This window comes from Canis lupus, chromosome 29, assembly GCF_048164855.1.
Source record: "Canis lupus baileyi chromosome 29, mCanLup2.hap1, whole genome shotgun sequence".
NCBI lineage: Eukaryota > Metazoa > Chordata > Mammalia > Carnivora > Canidae > Canis > Canis lupus.
This window is the reverse complement of record NC_132866.1, coordinates 41,250,165-41,272,493: the sequence shown is the minus strand read 5'-3', so window position 1 is coordinate 41,272,493 and position 22,329 is coordinate 41,250,165. Positions and strand designations below refer to the sequence as shown.

The following is a 22,329-nucleotide window of genomic DNA, read 5'->3' as shown; positions in this document are numbered from 1 at the left end:
ACAATCAAGTATACTGCTCAAAGTTCTACCAACTAGGAAGATTTCCCTTCATCACTGTCTTTGGGGGATGTCCCCTCCAAAAGGCTGTAGTGTTCCTGCTGTCTGCTTCTGAGTGGTGCCTGCATACAGTGCAAAACCATCTGTAAACCACATCATAGTTTTCTCTTTCTTGGTCAATTAATAATAGGGAACTCCTCTTGAGGCCACAGATTCAGGCTGGAAGAGAGAAGGTAATGCAGCAGGAAAGGGGACCATGCACATTTTGGCTCCTTCATCTAACTTACTCATCATCTCAAATTCTGTTCAAACCCAACATTGTATATACCACTTGCATTTAATGCTGCTGTCCACAGTTTACTTTCTGGTTTTATGGCCTATGGTTAAATGTCCAGTCTCTAATAATACCTCATAGCAGGGCAAAAACTGTTCCTTAAAATGAGAGTAGTAATACAGAGATTGGCAGGGGTTTGTTCTAAAAGCCCATGGCATGAGCTATGATTCATTCACTTGTAGGGGCCTGCCACAGGTTCCAAACGGTATCCCTAGCTACCACTGACATTGTATCTACTGGATCATATGGTCCAAGTGGCAGAGCAACTTGCACAGCACCATGGACTTGCTGTAAAGCTTTTTTTTTTTTTGTTCTGGGCCTCACTCAAACTAGCCTTAGTAAAATGAGCCAGGGTAGCACACTGAAATGAGGAATATGTTGTCCCCAAAGTCCAAAGAGGTCATTAGGCATTGTACGTCTTTGGGCTATAGGAGGAGTCAGATGCAACATCTTATCCTTCTCCTTAGAAGGGATTATTCTGGCATTCCCCACACCATTGAACCTCTAGAAATTTCAATGAGGTAGAATTTTTGTTGGGCTAATTTTCCCCTGTGACTCACAAATGTCTTATTGGTAAGTCTGGATAAGTTAATTGCTACTTCTTATTCCCTAGATTCAATCAGCATAATGCCATCAATAAAATGGACCAGTGTGATGTCTTAAGTAAGAGAAAGGTAATACAGATCCCTGGGAAATATATGATATATAGGGCTAGAGAATGGATCTATTCCTGAGATAGGGCAGTGGAGGTACACCACTGGCCTGGCCTGCTGAAAACAAGCTGCTTCTGGTGGTCTTTACATGGAGAAAAAGCACTTTCCAGATAATATACACTAGGTACTAGGGGATGTACTGATTTTCTAAAGCAATGAAATCACATCTGGTACAACAGCTGAGGTTATAGTCACCACCTGCTTAAGTTTATAATAATCTACTGTCATCCTCCAAGATCCATTTGTTTTCTCCACAGGTGAAATAACTGAGACGAATGGGAATGTTGTGGTACTCACCAGCCTTGCACCTTTCCAATTCTTGATGGGGACACTAATCTCTGCATTCTCTCAGGAATGCAGTATTGTGTCTGCTTTACTATTATCCCAGATAGAAGCAGATCTACAGGCTTCTACTTGGACCTCACCACCGTAACTGGCCATCCTCCACAGGTCAGACACCTGTGTGGGGATTCTGCCAGTTGCTGAATATGTCTATTCCAGAACTGTATAAATAACCACAGTGGGTCAAAATCCACTGGACCTGTGAAATGGACCCAAGCTAAAACTCCATTGCTTATCTGACTACTATAAGCATTACCCTTACTGGTGGATCAGGGTGACACTTTTGGTCTCCTGGAACTACTGTCAGATTAGTGTCAGTGTCAGTAAGAAATGGCAAAGAAGACCTTCAGTGTTCAGGGGTTTGATGTGCCCCTCTCCATCAGGATCTTCCCATATGTTTCCATTCTAATTTTCAGAAACCCAGTCCTTCTCAATCAATGCCCTCCCTTTAACAGCAAACACCTTGCAAGGTGGGGAATTTGACTTACATAGTAAGGCAGGCATTTACAGGATGAGACTGTGGGTTTGATTTTCAACAGTCTCAACTCCATGGCTATAGGAGATAAAGGTTTCTTTCAAGGAAAACATGAAAACTTTTAGGTCATTTATGTGGTGCTTGGGCTGGAAATTCAAATCCCTGAGATCATTCTTTACTTTCCTACTTTGACTAGCACAATTAGAACTAACCAGCCAATCTCATTATACTTTTTAGTTTGACAAAAATGTTCTAAGGTATGGAATATAGAGTAATCCAAACCTTGCTTCTTATAAGTATTTGAGAAGGAATACCTGGTAGTGAGATTCTGTGTATTTGTATTGCCATTATCACACCATGGATTACCATTGCTCTACTATTGGAAATAGAGTCATTAATGCCCTTAAGTTTTATCAGAGTAGGAAACCAATTCATAAAACTCATCCTTAAGATTCTGTTCCTGTAGAATCACTCTTGGTACCAAAATTTGTATCAGTCAGTGTTCTCAGAGAAGCAGAATCAATAGGCTACACACACACACACACACACACACACACACACACACACATATACAGTGAGAGAGATTTATTTTAAGGAGTTGGTTCCCATGACTGTGGGGACTAGCCAGTCTGAAATTTGCAGGGTAGGCTATTAGGCTGGAGAATTCAGCCAAGAATTGATGTTACAGTCCTGAGTCCAAAGACAATCTGGAGACAAAATGGCTTCTTTCTTGGAAGACCTTAATCTTTTTCTCTTAAGGCCTTCAATTGATTGGATGAAGTTCATCCATATTGTAGAGGGTAACCTGAACTACTCAAAGTCCATGGATTTGAATGTTAAATATATCTACAAATACCTTTACAGCAACATCTAGACCAGTTTTCAAATATCTGGGTAGTGTAGCTTAGCCAAGTTGACATGTAAGAGTAAGCATCACACAAGCTAAAAATTTTAGTAGATGATTTGAAGAAGGAAGATCTTTCTTGAAACTTAATTTAGTTCCCTAGAAGACCAAGTGAAAAAAAAAACAATAAAAAACTAGATGGCGGGGGGGGAGGTATGTGCAAAACTACAAAGAGGCAAAAGTAAAGAAATAATTAGAGAAAAGATGAAAGCCTTAGAAGACAGATCCAAGAGGCTAGCCCTATAAATCATAGGAGCTCCAGAAGAAGAAAAATGGAGCAGGGAAAGGAAGAACAATTACTAAATAACTGAACAAGCTTTCCTATAGCTAATGGAAGACTGAGTCTTCAGATTAAAAGGCTCTATGGATTCTAGGTAAGACCAATGAAATGAAATATACATAGTAAGGTTCCTAAGCTTCAGGAAAAAATTAAAATGTTATCAGGTTTCAGAATGAAAGAATATGTTTCTTATAGAATAAGATGACATTATCATTATATTTCTCACCTAAAACACTAGAAGCTGGAGGACAATGAATTAACACTCAGAAAAACTTAGAGAAAAGGACTGGAATCCCACAATTATAAAATAAACAAAGATATTCACTTGTCAGGGAAAAAAGGGAGAGAATGCATGCACATGTGAGAGAGAGGGTGAAAGAGAGAGAGATGCAGATTGAATTTGAGGCAACTATATCAACTATATAGCCTATCTTTAACCAAACAACTAATGAATCAGGACAGAGACCTCAAATTAAGGGAAAAGGGAAAGAAATAAAAAGCGTACAGAGTAACAAGCTTTGCAAAACATAGTTTTATGTCTATATAAAGAATGACTGAGAATCTATCATTTAAGTGCTAAAAATGGTTCTTGAAATAGAAAATAACATACAGCACAATAAAAATCTTTTTGTAATCTAGAAAAATATAGAGAAGCACTATTTCATAGTGGTTAAACCTAAGTTTGAATGCCAGACCTCTCTTATTTGCAGTGTGACTGTGGGGAAGGTAATTTATTTTAGACTTTTTGTAAAACAAAGATACTGTTAGTATGAACATCATAGCATTGTGGTGAGAATTAAATGAGTTACTGTGAAGGACTTAGATCAGCCCTGAGAACATACAAACATATTACTACTACTACTACTGGTGGTAGTGATGTTGGTAGTAATAGTAACAAACATAGAGGGGTGCCTGGTGGCTCATTCAGTTGGGTGTCTGACTTAATTTTGGCTCAGGTCATGATCTCAGGGTCATGAGACTGAGTCCCACTTTGGGCTCCATGCTCACTGGAGAGTCTTCTGGAGGTTCCCTCTCTCCTTCTGCCTCTGTCCCTCCTCTCCCCCACTCTCTCTCTCAAATAAATGTTAAAAAAAACCAAAAACATGCAGTGAGCTCACTAATGTATGGCATATGGATACTTGTTAAATCTCTCCCTTAGATAGCCGGTATTTTTCCAGCTATGTATATAATGGTAAACTGTACAAAATATTAAAAGTGTAATACATCTTTTGCACTCACTATCTTTTTAAAGTGTATTGAGGTATAATTGTCATATATGCACACCCATGAAACCAATACTATTAGAGATAACCAAACATCTCTATAACTGCTACAATGTTCTCATGCCCTTTAGTAATCTATCCTACTTGCTCTACTCCTGCTCTCAAAGCAACAAATGATGAACTATGAATTACTATGAATTTTCTAGAATTTTATGTAAATGGTGTGATACAGTGTATCAGTCTGATGGATACCACAGGCTGGGTAGCTTAAATAACAGACATTTATTTTCACAGTTCTGGAGGCTAGATGTCCAAGATCCAGGCGTCAGCAGAATTGGTTTCTTATATGGCCTCCCCTTGGCTTAACCAGTCCTGCCTTTTGTAGTGTCCTCATGTGGGCTCACATTGTTCTGTCCTCATACATTCCTGGTGTCTTTGGAGTGTCCTAACTCCTCTTCAGTCAAGATTGGATTAGGGAACACCCAAAGAGCCTCATTTTGTTTTAATTACCTCTTTAAAGGCCCTATCTCAATCTGACTCCTGGGGGTGGGGCAAGACGGCAGATGAGTAGGGTCCTCAACTCATCCAGCCTCACCAACTAACTTTCAAAACATCCTGAACACCTAGGAATTCAACCAGAGACTTATAGAAATAACAGCTGGAACACTACAGAGAGAAGGATTTCCACTGCTAACAAGGTAGGAGGCAGAAAAAAATAAAAAAGAATCAAGTGGAGCCCTGCAAGGAGCCAGGCTAAAGCCGGTTGTTGAGACCCTCCGGGACAGGAAAGCCTGGCCCCGGAGAAGGGGGAACTTTAAAAATCTGCACCAGATTCTTCCCAGATGGAAAAGTGCTCAGTAGGAAAACTAGGCAGAACCGCAGGAGGGGCAGGGAAGCCTCCAGATTCCCAGGGTCACTAATAGAGGAAGTGCGCCCCAGGGTAAAGTGCACCTCACACCACGGGCCCATCTCGGTAAAGGGCTAAAGCGTGCAGCCAGTGGGGCCTCAGGGAGAAGCCAGTAGGTCAGGCGGGGGCTCCGGGTGGAGGGGTCTGCGCCCTGCTGCCTTTGGGAGTCATGGACCCGGGAGCAGATTCCAGCAGTAGAGGCCCCGGATCCCAGGATGCCAGGAAGACACAGCCCAGGATCCTGTGCTCTCCGCAGGATAGGTGGAGGCACGGAGGGCACAGGACAGCGAGGACTCTCTTGCCACCAGGCGCCCCCAGCTGTGCAGGTCAGTACATCTGCCCCAGGAGCATCTAGGCCAGACTGTGGTAGTTATTGCAGGGAGCTGACTCCAGGGCTGGAGAGCTGGCTGCCACCAGTGTTGTTCCTCCTTGTGTCACCTTGTGCCTGGTAGGCAGGCAGGCAGGGGGAGGGAGGCAGTGCCATGGAACAGAGGCCTCATGGGGATAAATAGCTCCCACTGAGCCCAGCACCTGGTGGGGGGCGGGGTATCTCCCCAGGTACACACCTGAGAATCAGCACAGCTGGCCCCTCCCCCAGAAGACCAGCTGGAAGGACAGGGGAAGAGCAAGTTCTTGACCAAGCAGCGCTGGAAACCTCCAGGTCTGAGGGAAAATAGTATACAGACTAAAGGGTCCCTTTTTTTCTTTCTTTTTCCATTACAACTCGTTTTTATATCAGACTAAAAATATCCAATATTTTTTCTTTTTCCCACCTTAACAACAATATATTACCTCTTCATTTTTAAATCTTTTCCTTTTTGACTTTCATATTTCTACAATTACATGTCTTAGATATATTTTCCACTTCTGGATTCCCTTCAATGTATTCAATTTAATTTTTATAGATATACAAGATATGGACTTTTTTTGTTTTTTTCTGCCTCATTTTGTTTTACAATAATGGAAGTTAGTACTTTCTAATGCACGACCAACATACAACCAGAACCAAGTGGAACACCTTGTTGGTTCATTCTGTGAGATTATATTCTCTCTTCCTTCTCATTCTGCCCCCCTCTCTTATCTAGTTTATGTTTTGGTGGTCAGTGTTGGGGCTTTATCTAAGTTGCTGGTTTATATAAATTTGGGACTGAATATCTTCTAACATAGAGAACAAAATACACTCAGAACCAAGAGGATCACCCTCTAGGCCCCTCAGGTAGACTACATTCTCCCTCCACTACAACTTTGTCACCACCACCATCCGCCCCCCCCTTTCTATTTTTCCTCTTTTCTTTACGTTTTTTTCTTTTCCTTTTTTCTTCTTTGTTTTTGGTTTTTGGGTTTTTATTTTTACTACTTTGTTTTAAAGTTTGTTTTTCACTTTAGTGGTCCTTTTGTTTTATTTTGTTCTGTTCTTTTTCTTTTATTTTCTGGCCTCTGACCTCTTCAGAATCATCTGGGGTGTATTTTACTTAGGTCATGGTTGATATTTTTGACTCAGCCCACTCATACAGCCACACTGCACTGCACAAAATGACTAGAAGTAAGAACTCACCACAAAAGAAAGAACCGGAAACAATACTCTCTGCCACAGAGTTACAGAATATGGATTTTAATATGATATCAGAAATTCAATTAGAAGTAGAATTATAAAGCTACTGTTGGCTCTGGGAAAAAGCGTAAAGGAGTCTAGAGACTGTTACTGCAGAATTGAAATCTAATCAGGCTGAAATTAAAGGCCCTATCTCCAAGAACAGTCACATTCATAGGTACTATGGGTTAAGATTTTAATACATGAATTTTGAGGGAAAACAATTCAGTATACAATGTACAGTATACATCCTTTTGATTGGCTTTTTTTACTCCACATAATTATTTTGAGATTCATCATTAGTTTACTATTTTTTAGAGCTGAGTAGTACCTGCTGAGTGGACATATCAAATTTGTTTATTCACTCTCCTGTTGATGGATACTAGGTTGTTTTCAGGTTTTTCCTTTTGCAAATAAAACTGATATGAGTATTATTCCTATGGATGTCTATATGTAGATACATGCTTCAATTTCTCTCAGGTAAATACAGAGGAGTAGAAATGTTGAATCATATGCTTAACACTATAAGTTAAACTCTTCTGTAGCTGGTGTGAAATGTATCTTATTAAAGTTTTAATGTGTGCTTTCCTAATGATTAAGAATATTGAGCATATTTTCACATATTTGTCACCCATATATCTTCTTTGAAGTAGCCACTCAAATCTGCTCACTTATTGTTGGGTTTTTTTGTCCTCTTATTGAGGTGTAGAAATTCTTTAGATATACTAAATACAAATCCTTTGTCGGATAAATGTTTTGAATGTGTTTTTCTCCCAGTCTGTTGCTTGCCTTTTCATTTTCCTAAGAATGTACTTTGAAGAGCAATTTTTTATTTAAATCAAAGTGTAATGTGTTTTTTTCTTTTACAGTTTAGGGTTTTTGTGTCCTATTCAGAAAAATTCTGCCAAATCCAAGGATTTTTCTCAAGTATTTCTCAATACTTTTTTCAAGTATTCTTCAAAAGTTTTATGGTTTTAACTAAAATTGGGCCTATCATCTATTTTGAGTTAATTTTTATATAAGGTATGAGATAAGAGTACAGTTCATTTTTAACATATGAATAAGCAATTGCCCGGAACCATTTGTTGAAATTATCCTTTCCTCATCACTTGCATCCTTAAATTCAGATATTATCATCTGCACTGCCTTCCTTGCATGACTCTAGACAGCACTCAATATGTTTAAACATGCTCTGTAAAGTGGAGAACTACTAGAAATTTAAGTTACTATCATTCTTAGTTTGTTCTGAGTAGATCCTGACCAGAGACAAGTAACAGAAAAAGTATTAGGCCACAAATCAGAGAATATGACTTGTGGTATGGCCCCACTCATTTATTCGCCTTCAAAACACCTTTTAACTCAGAGCTTATTCGCTCTTCTGTGAAATAGGAATTATGGAATCCAATAGTCTACTTCAGAGATATTTTATGAAGAATATATATAATTATGCATTTTAAAATGCTTTGCAAATTGTAAAGCACTACAGAAATATAAGATGTTGTCTTTATATCTAAAAACCTCCAGACTACATAATGAGGTACATTCTTGCCTTGCATAGTAGCATAGGGCCATAAATATGACCATGCAAGCTGAAGCCATACAAAAGATTTTAATAATCAATTAGACAAACTATGATTGTTCAGCAACCTTTTCCAGGGCAAGCTATTTTTTTCTATAATGCTATTCACATTCCATTAGGATTTCACTCCCAGTATTACTACTTTTATTTTCTTTTTTAAATAATAAATTTATCTTTTATTGGTGTTCAATTTGCCAACATTTAGCATAACACCCAGTGCTCATCCTGCCAAGTGCCCCCCTCAGTGCCCATCACCCAATCACCCCTCCCCCCACCCTCCTCCCCTTCCACCACCCCTAGTTCGTTCCCAGAGTTAGGAGTCTTTCATGTTCTGTCTCCCTTTCTGATATTTCCTACCCATTTCTTCTCCCTTCCCTTCTATTCCCTTTCACTATTATTTATATTCCCCAAATGAATGAGACCATATAATGTTTGTCCTTCTCCGATTGACTTATTTCACTTTTACTTTCTTTGCTTCAATTTTATCTTTGTTGATGAATCAACTTTTGATAATCCATTTTTGTAAAATGTGATATAGACTTATCACTGAAAAATAAGGAGGTGACACAACTACATGCTTTGGTATCTGCATGAGCTGAATAACAGGTACATAGTACCAACTGCAGACATATTTTAAAAGAAGTAAAAAAAGAAAAAAAGTGACATGATTAGTCAGTGATCGTGATGAGCATCTGTTATTAACATAGTAATTTGCAGACCAAGAATTAGACGTGAAGTTTGTACTTTATGCAATTACTCACAGTTAATATATTGTGATTACTGAAATCTGAATTGTGTTAATACCTCCAGAACCCTCCCCATCTCTCAGTTCCCACTGCTGCTAACTTAGATCAAGCCTGTTTCATCTCTCAGCTGGTCTGTCTGTGTCACTGCCTCCATGCCCATCTACTCACAGCAGCAACTGAAATGATTTTCCTAAAGTACAAATCCCTTCAAAGTTTTTCTTTGGCTCTCTGCTATTATCATGGTAAAGCATGACTTTATAATTATAAAAGTAATGAGTATCTTCCCAGATAACTAAAATAATTTATTCTGCTATCTTCTGTGGGGACAAGAACCTTGATGAATATTTCTGAAATCACAGTAATGAACCACTATTATAGACATTTTAAGAGATTATGCCAACAATTTGGTGCTACTCTGAGAGATCAAAGGTCCCAATTATATAATTCCTGTCTCTACCTGTGCAATTGGAGGTATTAAGGAAGTAGACTCAAAAGGACTTTATGACCACTTTTAAATATTGCAGGTGACTCAAAGTTTTTTGGCTTGGACAATGGGGTGGCTATATTAAATAAGTGAGAGAATAAAGGAGGAAGGTCAAGATGGAGGAGGAAGGGTAAAGTACTTAGAAAATTTTTTACTTTGAAAGGAATGTGAGGCATAGAATGAGATTTCCTAAGATTAAAAATGTGCTGTATTTTGTTTCTGCTCTTTGGATGGCCTGAGATAGAGAAATCCTGTGAGTAACTGGGTAGGGAGGTGAGAGGCACTAGCTTCACCAAGCACAGGGCCCTTAGAGACAAACAAAGAGCAGCCTTCTGTTGGAGGGCAGACTGGCAGCTTTATTGTCCAGGACAAAGGATATAAATAGTTCCATTGTATTTGAGTGTCTAGACAAAACAAATCAAGGCTTGGATTACCAATAGTGACAGATGTCTCAGACTATTAGGCTTATATTTTAGATGGTTCCTGGCCTAGGAGTAGAATGTGCATAAGGATGAGTCTGAAGGACTTCTATAAATAAACCTATGATAGTTGCTGGAAGAAGTACCTGAAATGGAATACTTGAAATTCATCATGTATTCTAGGATGTTCAAGAATATGCCTAGGCTACCCATTACTAGCTACCAGAGCTCTTCATCATGGTCACAAGTCACAAGGCTGGTACTGAAAGCCATACAATCCACTTTTTATCTTTTCCAAATGTAAACAGGAAAATAATCATTTTGTAGCTTACATGGAAGAATATCCCGATATCTGTTTTTATCTCTGTTGCGTAGTTCATTTCCAGAGTTGAATGCACCAGGTAGGCTCTTAAAATCTAAAGTCTTTAAAAGGTAAGAAATATAAGTCATGTATTTACTATAACAAAAAGAAAGAAAAAAATCTGCCCTGTTTAGTGTTCATGATTCTTAAACCTCTATATGGCATGACCCGATGTTAAATGTATTGTATGATAAGTGAAGTCAGAATCCCATTAAAAAGTACTATATAAAATATCTCATATTTGAGATGTCATTCAACAAGCTGCTTGATAAGAAAATGTTAATCTCTCTGGAGGTACTTTTTCCCTTGAACTTCAATGTTTTTCCTTTTCATAAAAAAAAACCCAATATAGTACATTCACTTCTTAGGACCTATTCATTAATCTACCATTTTGTAAACAAAAATAATAAAATAACATCCAGAAAAATATATAAACATATAAACAAACAAATAAACAAAAACCAGTCTCACAATTTATTCCCTGCCCCATGAAAGAATTACAGCTAGGATACCAATTAAAGAATTCTTCCTTTCAAAAAAATTTCATTACCAAATGTGAATTCAGTAAACATTTACTGAACATTTAGTACATACTAAGTATTTTTCTAGATTGGAATAAAAAGATGAATCTGAAAATGGCCCCATCCTTAAGGAGTTATCAAAGCAGTCAGAGGTGTGATCAATGTACAGAGATGCGAGTATAATGGTAGTGCTTATGACCACTAGTCATCATATGAAGTTAGTCATATGAAAGTCTGTGTGTGTGGAAGAAAAGGAGAGCAGAGGTGAGCAGGCATCACTCCAGGGGGAAAGGACAGGAATAAAGGGATGGGGGCATACATCTCCCCTTGGGGAAACAGTGAATATGGTAACAACAGCACAGAGAACATGACCTAGTCCAGAGCGAAACTAAAACTACCTAGGAAGGCCTTGTTTCATATATAAAAGAAGTGGAGACATATCCAGTTCTACACTATTAGGATATTTGTGGATAAAGCCTGAGAGTCTGTACTTTTCAAAAGTTTTTCAGTAATTCTTGGGTAGCCAACTTGGCACCACCAGTCTTTAACTAAGTGTTGGCAACTATTGGCATGGCAAATGAGAAGCCAGTGAAAGTTTTAAGCCATAGGATAATATGATAAGATTTTTACCTTTGTTACGCAAGCCAATTATAAAATTAACTTGGAGGGGGGAGGAGCAAGATGGCGGAAGAGTAGGGTCCCCAAATCACCTGTCTCCACCAAACTACCTAGAAAACCTTCAAATTATCCTGAAAATCTATGAATTCGGCCTGAGATTTAAAGAGAGACCAGCTGGAATGCTACAGTGAGAAGAGTTCGCGCATCTATCAAGGTAGGAAGACGGGGGGGGGGGGGGGGGGGGGGGGGGGGAGAAATAAAGGAACAAAGGCCTCCAAGGGGGAGGAGCCCCGCGAGGAGCCGGGCTGAGGCCGGGGCGAGTGTCCCCAGGACAGGAGAGCCCCGTCCCGGAGGAGCAGGAGCTGCACGACCTTCCCGGGCGGAAAGGGGCTCGCAGGGAGTTGGAGCAGGACCCAGAAGGAAGGGGATGCCCTCGGGCTCCCGGGGACAGTAACAGCAACTGCGCGCCCAGGAGAGTGCGCCGAGCTCCCTAAGGGCTGCAGCGCCCACGGTGGGACCCGGAGCAGCTCGGAGGGGCTCGGGAGGAGGAAGAGGCTCCGTGCGGAGGGGGCTGCGCGGTTCCAGGAGCAGCTCGGAGGGGCTCGGGCGGCAGCTCCGCGGAGGGGGCTGCGGGGCGGGAGCGCGAATCCACCAGCGCAGGCTCCGGAGCACAGGGCGCCGGGACACAGCCCAGGATCCGGCCTCCCCCGGGACAGGCAGAGGCCGGGAGGGCCCAGGACAGCGAGGACGCTCCTGCCCCAGCTGAGCACATCAGCGGCCCCGCCCTGGAGCCTCCAGGCCCTGCAGACGGAGAGCTCCGGAGTTCCTGCAGGAGCTGAATCCAGGTTTCCAGAGCTGCCCCGCCACTGGGGCTGTTCCTCCTGCGGCCTCACGGGGTAAACAACCCCCACTGAGCCCTGCACCAGGCAGGGGCACAGCAGCTCCCCCAACTGCTAACACCTGAAAATCAGCACAACAGGCCCCTCCCCCAGAAGACCAGCTAGACTGACAACTTCCAGGAGAAGCCAAGGGACTTAAAGTACACAGAATCAGAAGATACTCCCCGGTGGTTCTTTTTTTGTTTGTTTGTTTTTGTTTTTGTTTTTGTTTTGTTTTGCTTTTTGATTTGTTTCCTTCCCCCACCCCCTTTTTTTCTCCTTTCTTTTTCTTTCTCTTTTTCTTCTTTTTTTTTTTTCGTTTTTTTTTTCTTTTTCTTCCCTTTTTTTTTTCTCTTTCTCTTTTCTTTCCTTCTTTCTCTCCTCTTTTTCTCTTTTTCCCAATACAACTTGCTTTTGGCCACTCTGCACTGAGCAAAATGACTAGAAGGAAAACCTCACCTCAAAAGAAAGAATCAGAAACAGTCCTCTCTCCCACAGAGTTACAAAATCTGGATTACAATTCAATGTCAGAAAGCCAATTCAGAAGCACTATTATACACCTACTGGTGGCTCTAGAAAAAAGTATAAAGGACTCAAGAGACTTCATGACTGCAGAATTTAGAGCTAATCAGGCAGAAATTAAAAATCAATTGAATGAGATGCAATCCAAACTAGAAGTCCTAACGACGAGGGTTAACGAGGTGGAAGAACGAGTGAGTGACCTAGAAGACAAGTTGATAGCAAAGAGGGAAACTGAGGAAAAAAGAGACAAACAATTAAAAGACCATGAAGATAGATTAAGGGAAATAAACGACAGCCTGAGGAAGAAAAACCTACGTTTAATTGGGGTTCCCGAGGGCGCCGAAAGGGACAGAGGGCCAGAATATGTATTTGAACAAATTCTAGCTGAAAACTTTCCTAATCTGGGAAGGGAAACAGGCATTCAGATCCAGGAAATAGAGAGATCCCCCCCTAAAATCAATAAAAACCGTTCAACACCTCGACATTTAATTGTGAAGCTTGCAAATTCCAAAGATAAAGAGAAGATCCTTAAAGCAGCAAGAGACAAGAAATCCCTGACTTTTATGGGGAGGAGTATTAGGGTAACAGCAGACCTCTCCACAGAGACCTGGAAGGCCAGAAAGGGCTGGCAGGATATATTCAGGGTCCTAAATGAGAAGAACATGCAACCAAGAATACTTTATCCAGCAAGGCTCTCATTCAAAATGGAAGGAGAGATAAAGAGCTTCCAAGACAGGCAGCAACTGAAAGAATATGTGACCTCCAAACCAGCTCTGCAAGAAATTTTAAGGGGGCCTCTTAAAATTCCCCTTTAAGAAGAAGTTCAGTGGAACAGTCCACAAAAACAAAGACTGAATAGATATCATGATGACACTAAACTCATATCTCTCAATAGTAACTCTGACTGTGAACGGGCTTAATGACCCCATCAAAAGGCGCAGGGTTTCAGACTGGATAAAAAAGCAGGACCCATCTATTTGCTGTCTACAAGAGACTCATTTTAGACAGAAGGACACCTACAGCCTGAAAATAAAAGGTTGGAGAACCATTTACCATTCGAATGGTCCTCAAAAGAAAGCAGGGGTAGCCATCCTTATATCAGATAAACTAAAATTTACCCCAAAGACTGTAGTGAGAGATGAAGAGGGACACTATATCATACTTAAAGGATCTATTCAACAAGAGGACTTAACAATCCTCAATATATATGCTCCGAATGTGGGAGCTGCCAAATATATAAATCAATTATTAACCAAAGTGAAGAAATACTTAGATAATAATACACTTATACTTGGTGACTTCAATCTAGCTCTTTCTATACTCGATAGGTCTTCTAAGCAAAACATCTCCAAAGAAACGAGAGCTTTAAATGATACACTGGACCAGATGGATTTCACAGATATCTACAGAACTTTACATCCAAACTCAACTGAATACACATTCTTCTCAAGCGCACATGGAACTTTCTCCAGAATAGACCACATATTGGGTCACAAATCGGGTCTGAACCGATACCAAAAGATTGGGATTGTCCCCTGCATATTCTCGGACCATAATGCCTTGAAATTAGAACTAGATCACAACAAGAAGTTTGGAAGGACCTCAAACACATGGAGGTTAAGGACCATCCTGCTAAAAGATAAAAGGGTCAACCAGGAAATTAAGGAAGAATTAAAAAGATTCATGGAAACTAATGAGAATGAAGATACAACCGTTCAAAATCTTTGGGATGCAGCAAAAGCAGTCCTAAGGGGGAAATACATCGCAATACAAGCATCCATTCAAAAACTGGAAAGAACTCAAATACAAAAGCTAACCTTACACATAAAGGAGCTAGAGAAAAAACAGCAAATAGATCCTACACCCAAGAGAAGAAGGGAGCTAATAAAGATTCGAGCAGAACTCAACGAAATCGAGACCAGAAGAACTGTGGAACAGATCAACAGAACCAGGAGTTGGTTCTTTGAAAGAATTAATAAGATAGATAAACCATTAGCCAGCCTTATTAAAAAGAAGAGAGAGAAGACTCAAATTAATAAAATCATGAATGAGAAAGGAGAGATCACTACCAACACCAAGGAAATACAAACGATTTTAAAAACATATTATGAACAGCTATACGCCAATAAATTAGGCAATCTAGAAGAAATGGACGCATTCCTGGAAAGCCACAAACTACCAAAACTGGAACAGGAAGAAATAGAAAACCTGAACAGGCCAATAACCAGGGAGGAAATTGAAGCAGTCATCAAAAACCTCCCAAGACACAAGAGTCCAGGGCCAGATGGCTTCCCAGGGGAATTTTATCAAACGTTTAAAGAAGAAATCATACCTATTCTCCTAAAGCTGTTTGGAAAGATAGAAAGAGATGGAGTACTTCCAAATTCGTTCTATGAAGCCAGCATCACCTTAATTCCAAAGCCAGACAAAGACCCCGCCAAAAAGGAGAATTACAGACCAATATCCCTGATGAACATGGATGCAAAAATTCTCAACAAGATACTGGCCAATAGGATCCAACAGTACATTAAGAAAATTATTCACCATGACCAAGTAGGATTTATCCCTGGGACACAAGGCTGGTTCAACACCCGTAAAACAATCAATGTGATTCATCATATCAGCAAGAGAAAAACCAAGAACCATATGATCCTCTCATTGGATGCAGAGAAAGCATTTGACAAAATACAGCATCCATTCCTGATCAAAACTCTTCAGAGTGTAGGGATAGAGGGAACATTCCTCGACATCTTAAAAGCCATCTATGAAAAGCCCACAGCAAATATCATTCTCAATGGGGAAGCACTGGGAGCCTTTCCCCTAAGATCAGGAACAAGACAGGGATGTCCACTCTCACCACTGCTATTCAACATAGTACTGGAAGTCCTAGCCTCAGCAATCAGACAACAAAAAGACATTAAAGGCATTCAAATTGGCAAAGAAGAAGTCAAACTCTCCCTCTTCGCCGATGACATGATACTCTACATAGAAAACCCAAAAGTCTCCACCCCAAGATTGCTAGAACTCATACAGCAATTCGGTAGCGTGGCAGGATACAAAATCAATGCCCAGAAGTCAGTGGCATTTCTATACACTAACAATGAGACTGAAGAAAGAGAAATTAAGGAGTCAATCCCATTTACAATTGCACCCAAAAGCATAAGATACCTAGGAATAAACCTCACCAAAGATGTAAAGGATCTATGCCCTCAAAACTATAGAACACTTCTGAAAGAAATTGAGGAAGACACAAAGAGATGGAAAAATATCCCATGCTCATGGATTGGCAGAATTAATATTGTGAAAATGTTAATGTTACCCAGGGCAATTTACACGTTTAATGCAATCCCTATCAAAATACCATGGACTTTCTTCAGAGAGTTAGAACAAATTATTTTACGATTTGTGTGGAATCAGAAAAGACCCCGAATAGCCAGGGGAATTTTAAAAAAGAAAACCATATCTGGGGGCATCACAATGCCAGATTTCAGGTTGTACTACAAAGCTGTGGTCATCAAGACAGTGTGGTACTGGCACAAAAACAGACACATAGATCAGTGGAACAGAATAGAGAATCCAGAAGTGGACCCTGAACTTTATGGGCAACTAATATTCGATAAAGGAGGAAAGACTATCCATTGGAAGAAAGACAGTCTCTTCAATAAATGGTGCTGGGAAAATTGGACATCCACATGCAGAAGAATGAAACTAGACCACTCTCTTTCACCATACACAAAGATAAACTCATAATGGATGAAAGATCTAAATGTGAGACAAGATTCCATCAAAATCCTAGAGAAGAACACAGGCAACACCCTTTTTGAACTCGGCCATAGTAACTTCTTGCAAGATACATCCACGAAGGCAAAAGAAACAAAAGCAAAAATGAACTATTGGGACTTCATCAAGATAAGAAGCTTTTGCACACAAAGGATACAGTCAACGAAACTCAAAGACAACCTACAGAATGGGAGAAGATATTTGCAAATGACATATCAGATAAAGGGCTAGTTTCCAAGATCTATAAAGAACTTATTAAACTCAACACCAAAGAAACAAACAATCCAATCATGAAATGGGCAAAAGACATGAACAGAAATCTCACAGAGGAAGACATAGACATGGCCAACATGCATATGAGAAAATGCTCTGCATCACTTGCCATCAGGGAAATACAAATCAAAACTACAATGAGATACCACCTCACACCAGTGAGAATGGGGAAAATTAACAAGGCAGGAAACAACAAATGTTGGAGAGGATGCGGAGAAAAGGGAACCCTCTTACACTGTTGGTGGGAATGTGAACTGGTGCAGCCACTCTGGAAAACTGTGTGGAGGTTCCTCAAACAGTTAAAAATATACCTGCCCTACGACCCAGCAATTGCACTGTTGGGGATTTACCCCAAAGATACAAATGCAATGAAACGCCGGGACACCTGCACCCCGATGTTTCTAGCAGCAATGGCCACTATAGCCAAACTGTGGAAGGAGCTTCGGTGTCCAACGAAAGATGAATGGATAAAGAAGATGTGGTTTATGTATACAATGGAATATTACTCAGCTATTAGAAATGACAAATACCCACCATTTGCTTCAACGTGGATGGAACTGGAGGGTATTATGCTGAGTGAAGTAAGTCAGTCGGAGAAGGACAAACATTATATGTTCTCATTCATTTGGGGAATATAAATAATACTGAAAGGGAAAATAAGGGAAGGGAGAAGAAATGTGTGGGAAATATCAGAAAGGGAGACAGAACGTAAAGACTGCTAACTCTGGGAAACGAACTAGGGGTGGTAGAAGGGGAGGAGGGCGGGGGGTGGGAGTGAATGGGTGACGGGCACTGGGTGTTATTCTGTATGTTAGTAAATTGAACACCAATAAAAAAAATAATAAATAAAAAAAAATAAAAATAAAATTAACTTGGAAAAATATCTATTGGAAAAACTAGAACAATTCTGTAAAAGAAGACTAATGAGAGAAGACTAGTCTTCACAATCAGAAAAGAGAACATAAAGTTATGCTAATTTAAAAAGTTTGGTACCAGTACATGAATAAAAAAAATCAATTGAAGAAGTTCAAGAATAAGTTAAAATTTATCTAAAACTTCAGTATGTAATAAAAATGGCCTTTTACATCACTGAAGAGCATTTCAAGAGGATCTTGAGACAACAGGATAGCTATATAATGCCAGGCCCCTACCAGATACGTTTTAACAAATTAAATTCTAGCTGGATCAAAGATTTGCACATTTTTTTAAAAAAATCACAAAATATTAGAAAAAGACATGAAGTAATTATTATGATCCTAGAGTAAAAAGGGCATGTAACGGATATGGAAAATCCTGGAGTCCCAAAAGACTGTCATATCTGACCATGAAAAATTAGCTATTTCTTCTTACTAAATGTGTATTGTGTGCCTGCACATGTGTGTGTGGCACAAACAAGGGGGGAAATTTCCATATACAGCACATACAAAAAAGACAATTTCTTCACTATATAAAATTATTAATGGACAAGAAAAAGAATAAACAGAAAATTGGGCAAAGAATCAGAACTAACAGTTTACCAAAAATAAATATAAAAAAGGCTTTAAAACATATATTCCTTTGTTTTCAAATCAATGTCAGTATACATCAAAAAGGAATCATCTGTCATATAAGAGATAAGCAAAGACCCAGACAGGATGAAATGCTAGTTGTCTTTCTAGTAACTTGTTCTAAAGAATACTCCTACATATGCATAGGCATATGAAGAGGTGTAACTGCTGTTCATAAATAACAAAGACTAGAACAATCTATACAGGGAACTACTACTACTTAAAGAAAAGAAGGTCTTCATCTATATAATTAATTATACTATGTAACACTTAAAAATAATGAGATAAAAAATGAAATAGAGCTATGTGTACTGATAATGATTTGGAAAATTATTTCCTATGTGAAATATTTTTCTCTAAAAAAAGGAAAGAAAGGGTAAAATAGTAAAGTACATGCTAACACTTTTCTGGACCTTATACAACAAACTTCATAGTGGCAGTGGTCTAGGAACTCAAGAGGAAAAAAAGAGACTTTATTTTTTTATGATCTTTTTATAAAAGAGATTTTTAAATCTCTTTTTATAAAATGAGACTTTATAATCTTTTATACTATTTGACTTTTTTTTTACTATATATAACTATTCCTTTAAAAATAAACAATATTTAAAAAGAAAAACTAAGTACTCAATCTAAAAGAAAAGAAAAAAAAAGGAAAAGAAAAAACCCCTCTATTAGTAATGTGGAAAATCACATATAGACTTTTGTTAAGACCAAAATATTTACCATAAATTCCTGGAGGATTTCATATTCTGCTACTTTTTTCTCAAGCATTTTAAAAGAATCCTTGATGATTGATTGCTCACGAAAACTGAATTCTAATGGTCGAACCTGAGCCAACTGAGCTAGCTCCCTTTCAGAAACAATTTGTATACCTAAGAAAAAGAAAAATTCACATTTGTAAGTTACTCATACGTATGTGAAGGGAGATTTTATTTTTGTTGTGTTTTCTCTTAAGTAAAGGCACAACCACTTAAGATTACTAGAAACTTATTTTTCCAGAGTGAAGAGTCTATTACTTTGAAAGGAAGTATCCTTATTTTAGAAAAATCATGATTATGTACCTTAAAATTACACAAAGCCCACTATTCTTAGAAAATATTGTTAAGTGCTATAAATATAAAAGATGCTATAGACTGAAAAGTGTTCTGCTTTATAGTGTGAATTAAGTATATGTACTGATAATTGTGCCAAGACAAGCATATACAAACAAGGCTTGGATGGGAAAAAGTAAGAACTTTTGCCCTCCCTTAGACCAAGTACTTGAAGTCCCTGGAATCTGAGAGGGGAGGATGTGGAGAGTCTAACACATCTCTTACTCTAAAACAGATCAAGCACACATATGCACACACAGACACAAACATAACACACATACACACACCCCAAGGATAGGGAGGTAGATATGATATAATTCATAAGACTAAAAAATACATATAATATGCAATATAATTATATATAATTATATATTATATATAATTATATAAAATATGCAATATAATTATATAAATATTTTGATATATATTATATAGTTATTCATGCATAATCAATAATAGAAGTGAGTGCATGCTATTTAATAGTACACATGGAGATTTTTTATTTTAATGATGATTTTTTAGACCATGTTGACAGTCTAGATTCCAAATATCTGAAATTTTACAGGTCATGTCCACGCACCAAAATGCAATAAATTAATATTACAAGAATATTTTTTTTAATTTCAGAATTTTGGGGTAAAATGCTCAAGTGAAGCAGTTCTCAAAATCTCTTCCAAAGCCAACTAATATGAACAAAAATCAGTTAATACTAGCAAAAAATATACAAGAAGCAATTCTACAAAAGAATGGACAAGATTCCATCAAAATCCTAGAGGAAAACACAGGCAACACCCTTTTTGAACTCGGCCACAGTAACTTCTTGTAAGATACATCCACGAAGGCAAAAGAAACAAAAGCAAAAATGAACTATTGGGACCTCATCAAGATAAGAAGCTTTTGCACAGCAAAGGATACAGTCAACAAAACTAAAAGACAACCTACAGAATGGGAGACGATATTTGCAAATGATGTATCAGATAAAGGGCTAGTTTCCAAGATCTATAAAGAACTTCATAAACTCAACACAAAAGAAACAAACAATCCAATCATGAAATGGGCAAAAGACATGAACAGAAATCTCACAGAGGAAGACATAGACATGGCCAACAGGCACATGAGAAAATGCTCCGCATCACTTGCCATCAGGGAAATACAAATCAAAACCACAATGAGATACCACCTCACACCAGTGAGAATGGGGAAAATTAACAAGGCAGGGAATGACAAATGTTGGAAAGGATGTGGAGAAAAGGGAACCCTCTTACACTGTTGGTGGGAATGTGAACTGGTGCAGCCACTCTGGAAAACTGTGTGGAGGTTCCTCAAAGAGTTAATATTAGACCTGCCCTACAACCCAGCAATTGCACTTCTGGGGATTTACCCCAAAGATACAGATGCAATGAAACCCTGGGACACCTGCACCCCGATGTTTCTAGCAGCAATGTCCACAATAACCAAACTGAGGAAGGAGCCTCAGTGTCCATCAAAAGATGAATGTATAAAGAAGCTGTGGTTTATGTATACAATGGAATATTACTCAGCCATTAGAAATGACAAATACCCACTATTTGCTTCAACGTGGTTGGAACTGGAGGGTATTATGCTGAGTGAAGTAAGTCAATTGGAGAAGGACAAACATTATATGGCCTCATTCATTTGGGGAATATAAATAATAGTGAAAGGGAATAGAAGGGAAGGGAGAAGAAATGGGTAGGAAATACCAGAAAGGGAGACAGAACATGAAGACTCCTAACTCTGGGAAACGAACTAGGGGTGGTGGAAGGGGAGGAGGGTGGGGGGTGGGGTGATTGGGTGATGGGCACTGAGGGAGGGCACTTGGCAGGATGAGCACTGGGTGTTATGCTAAATGTTGGCAAATTGAACGCCAATAAAAAATAAGTTTATTATTAAAAAAAAGAATGGTCATAAAAAAGACAGGTTTTTCTAAAAATATGCACAGCCTTGTGAAATTCTTCTTGTCTTGGAACCCTACTTAACTGAAAACTCTTTATAAGGGTGGGAGAAAGGGACTGTTGGTTTGGAAAGACAGTTACAGAAATCCTAAAATTTCTCACAAATATCTCTAACCTTAGTATGGGAGGAGGTCTAGGAAGCCCAGAGGGGGAGATAAAATTCCACAAGAGTAGAAGCCATTTTGATCATCTCTTATCTCCAACAGAAAAGTCCTTAGAGCTTCCCATGTGTTCCAGCCTTGCTAGAACAGAAGCTGAGAGCAGGGAAGGAAGAGAGGAATGAAAAGGTAGAATGATTGTAATGGACACTGTCATTTTCTTCTCAACACTGATTCTAACCTGATGGTTAGAGCCATAGAGGATCATTCCACAATAATTCCCTTGCCAGTGAATAATTCAGCAATAGATAGGTGATTTGAGCCAATGGAATGTAAGGAGACGTTTATTCAGGGCTTATGGGCAAGAGAAGTAAGCCTCTCTCCCATCTCCATCCACTGGCCAGACACAAGTTAAGACATATAAGGCCCGATTATTACAAGCAGCTCCACTGTGACATAAAAGGAATGAACTAAATATTGTAAACATGAAAAGAAAAACATAAAGAATCTATGGTGTTAATGACATCACTGAGCAATTGATCAGATTGAACTTGGAATACTACCTACCTCTGTACTTCCATTATGGAAGAAAATGTATTTCTTTATTGTTAACATCATTTTGAATTTGGATTCTTTTTATTGCAGCCTGATCCAACAATTCCAATCAAGGTGA

General features: G+C 39.0%; 1 protein-coding gene across 15 annotated transcripts in view; it reads right to left on the bottom strand.

Annotated features, from left to right (window-relative positions):
- The window catches only part of PTPN20 (protein tyrosine phosphatase non-receptor type 20), a 117,520-nt gene that overhangs the window by 20,073 nt on the left and 75,118 nt on the right, over nucleotides 1-22,329 (bottom strand). For 10 of the 15 annotated variants that reach the window (XM_072806399.1, XM_072806395.1, XM_072806396.1 and 7 more), the window contains 2 exons: nucleotides 19,218-19,366; nucleotides 10,327-10,417 (listed from right to left, as the gene is read on the bottom strand). The exons of 2 other annotated variants lie outside the window; for them this stretch is intronic. In XM_072806399.1, the coding sequence (XP_072662500.1) occupies nucleotides 10,327-10,417; nucleotides 19,218-19,366 (240 nt within the window). The remainder of the gene's footprint in view (nucleotides 1-10,326; nucleotides 10,418-19,217; nucleotides 19,367-22,329) is intronic. 3 more of the 15 variants (XM_072806404.1, XM_072806403.1, XM_072806405.1) reach the window with 1 other exon arrangement.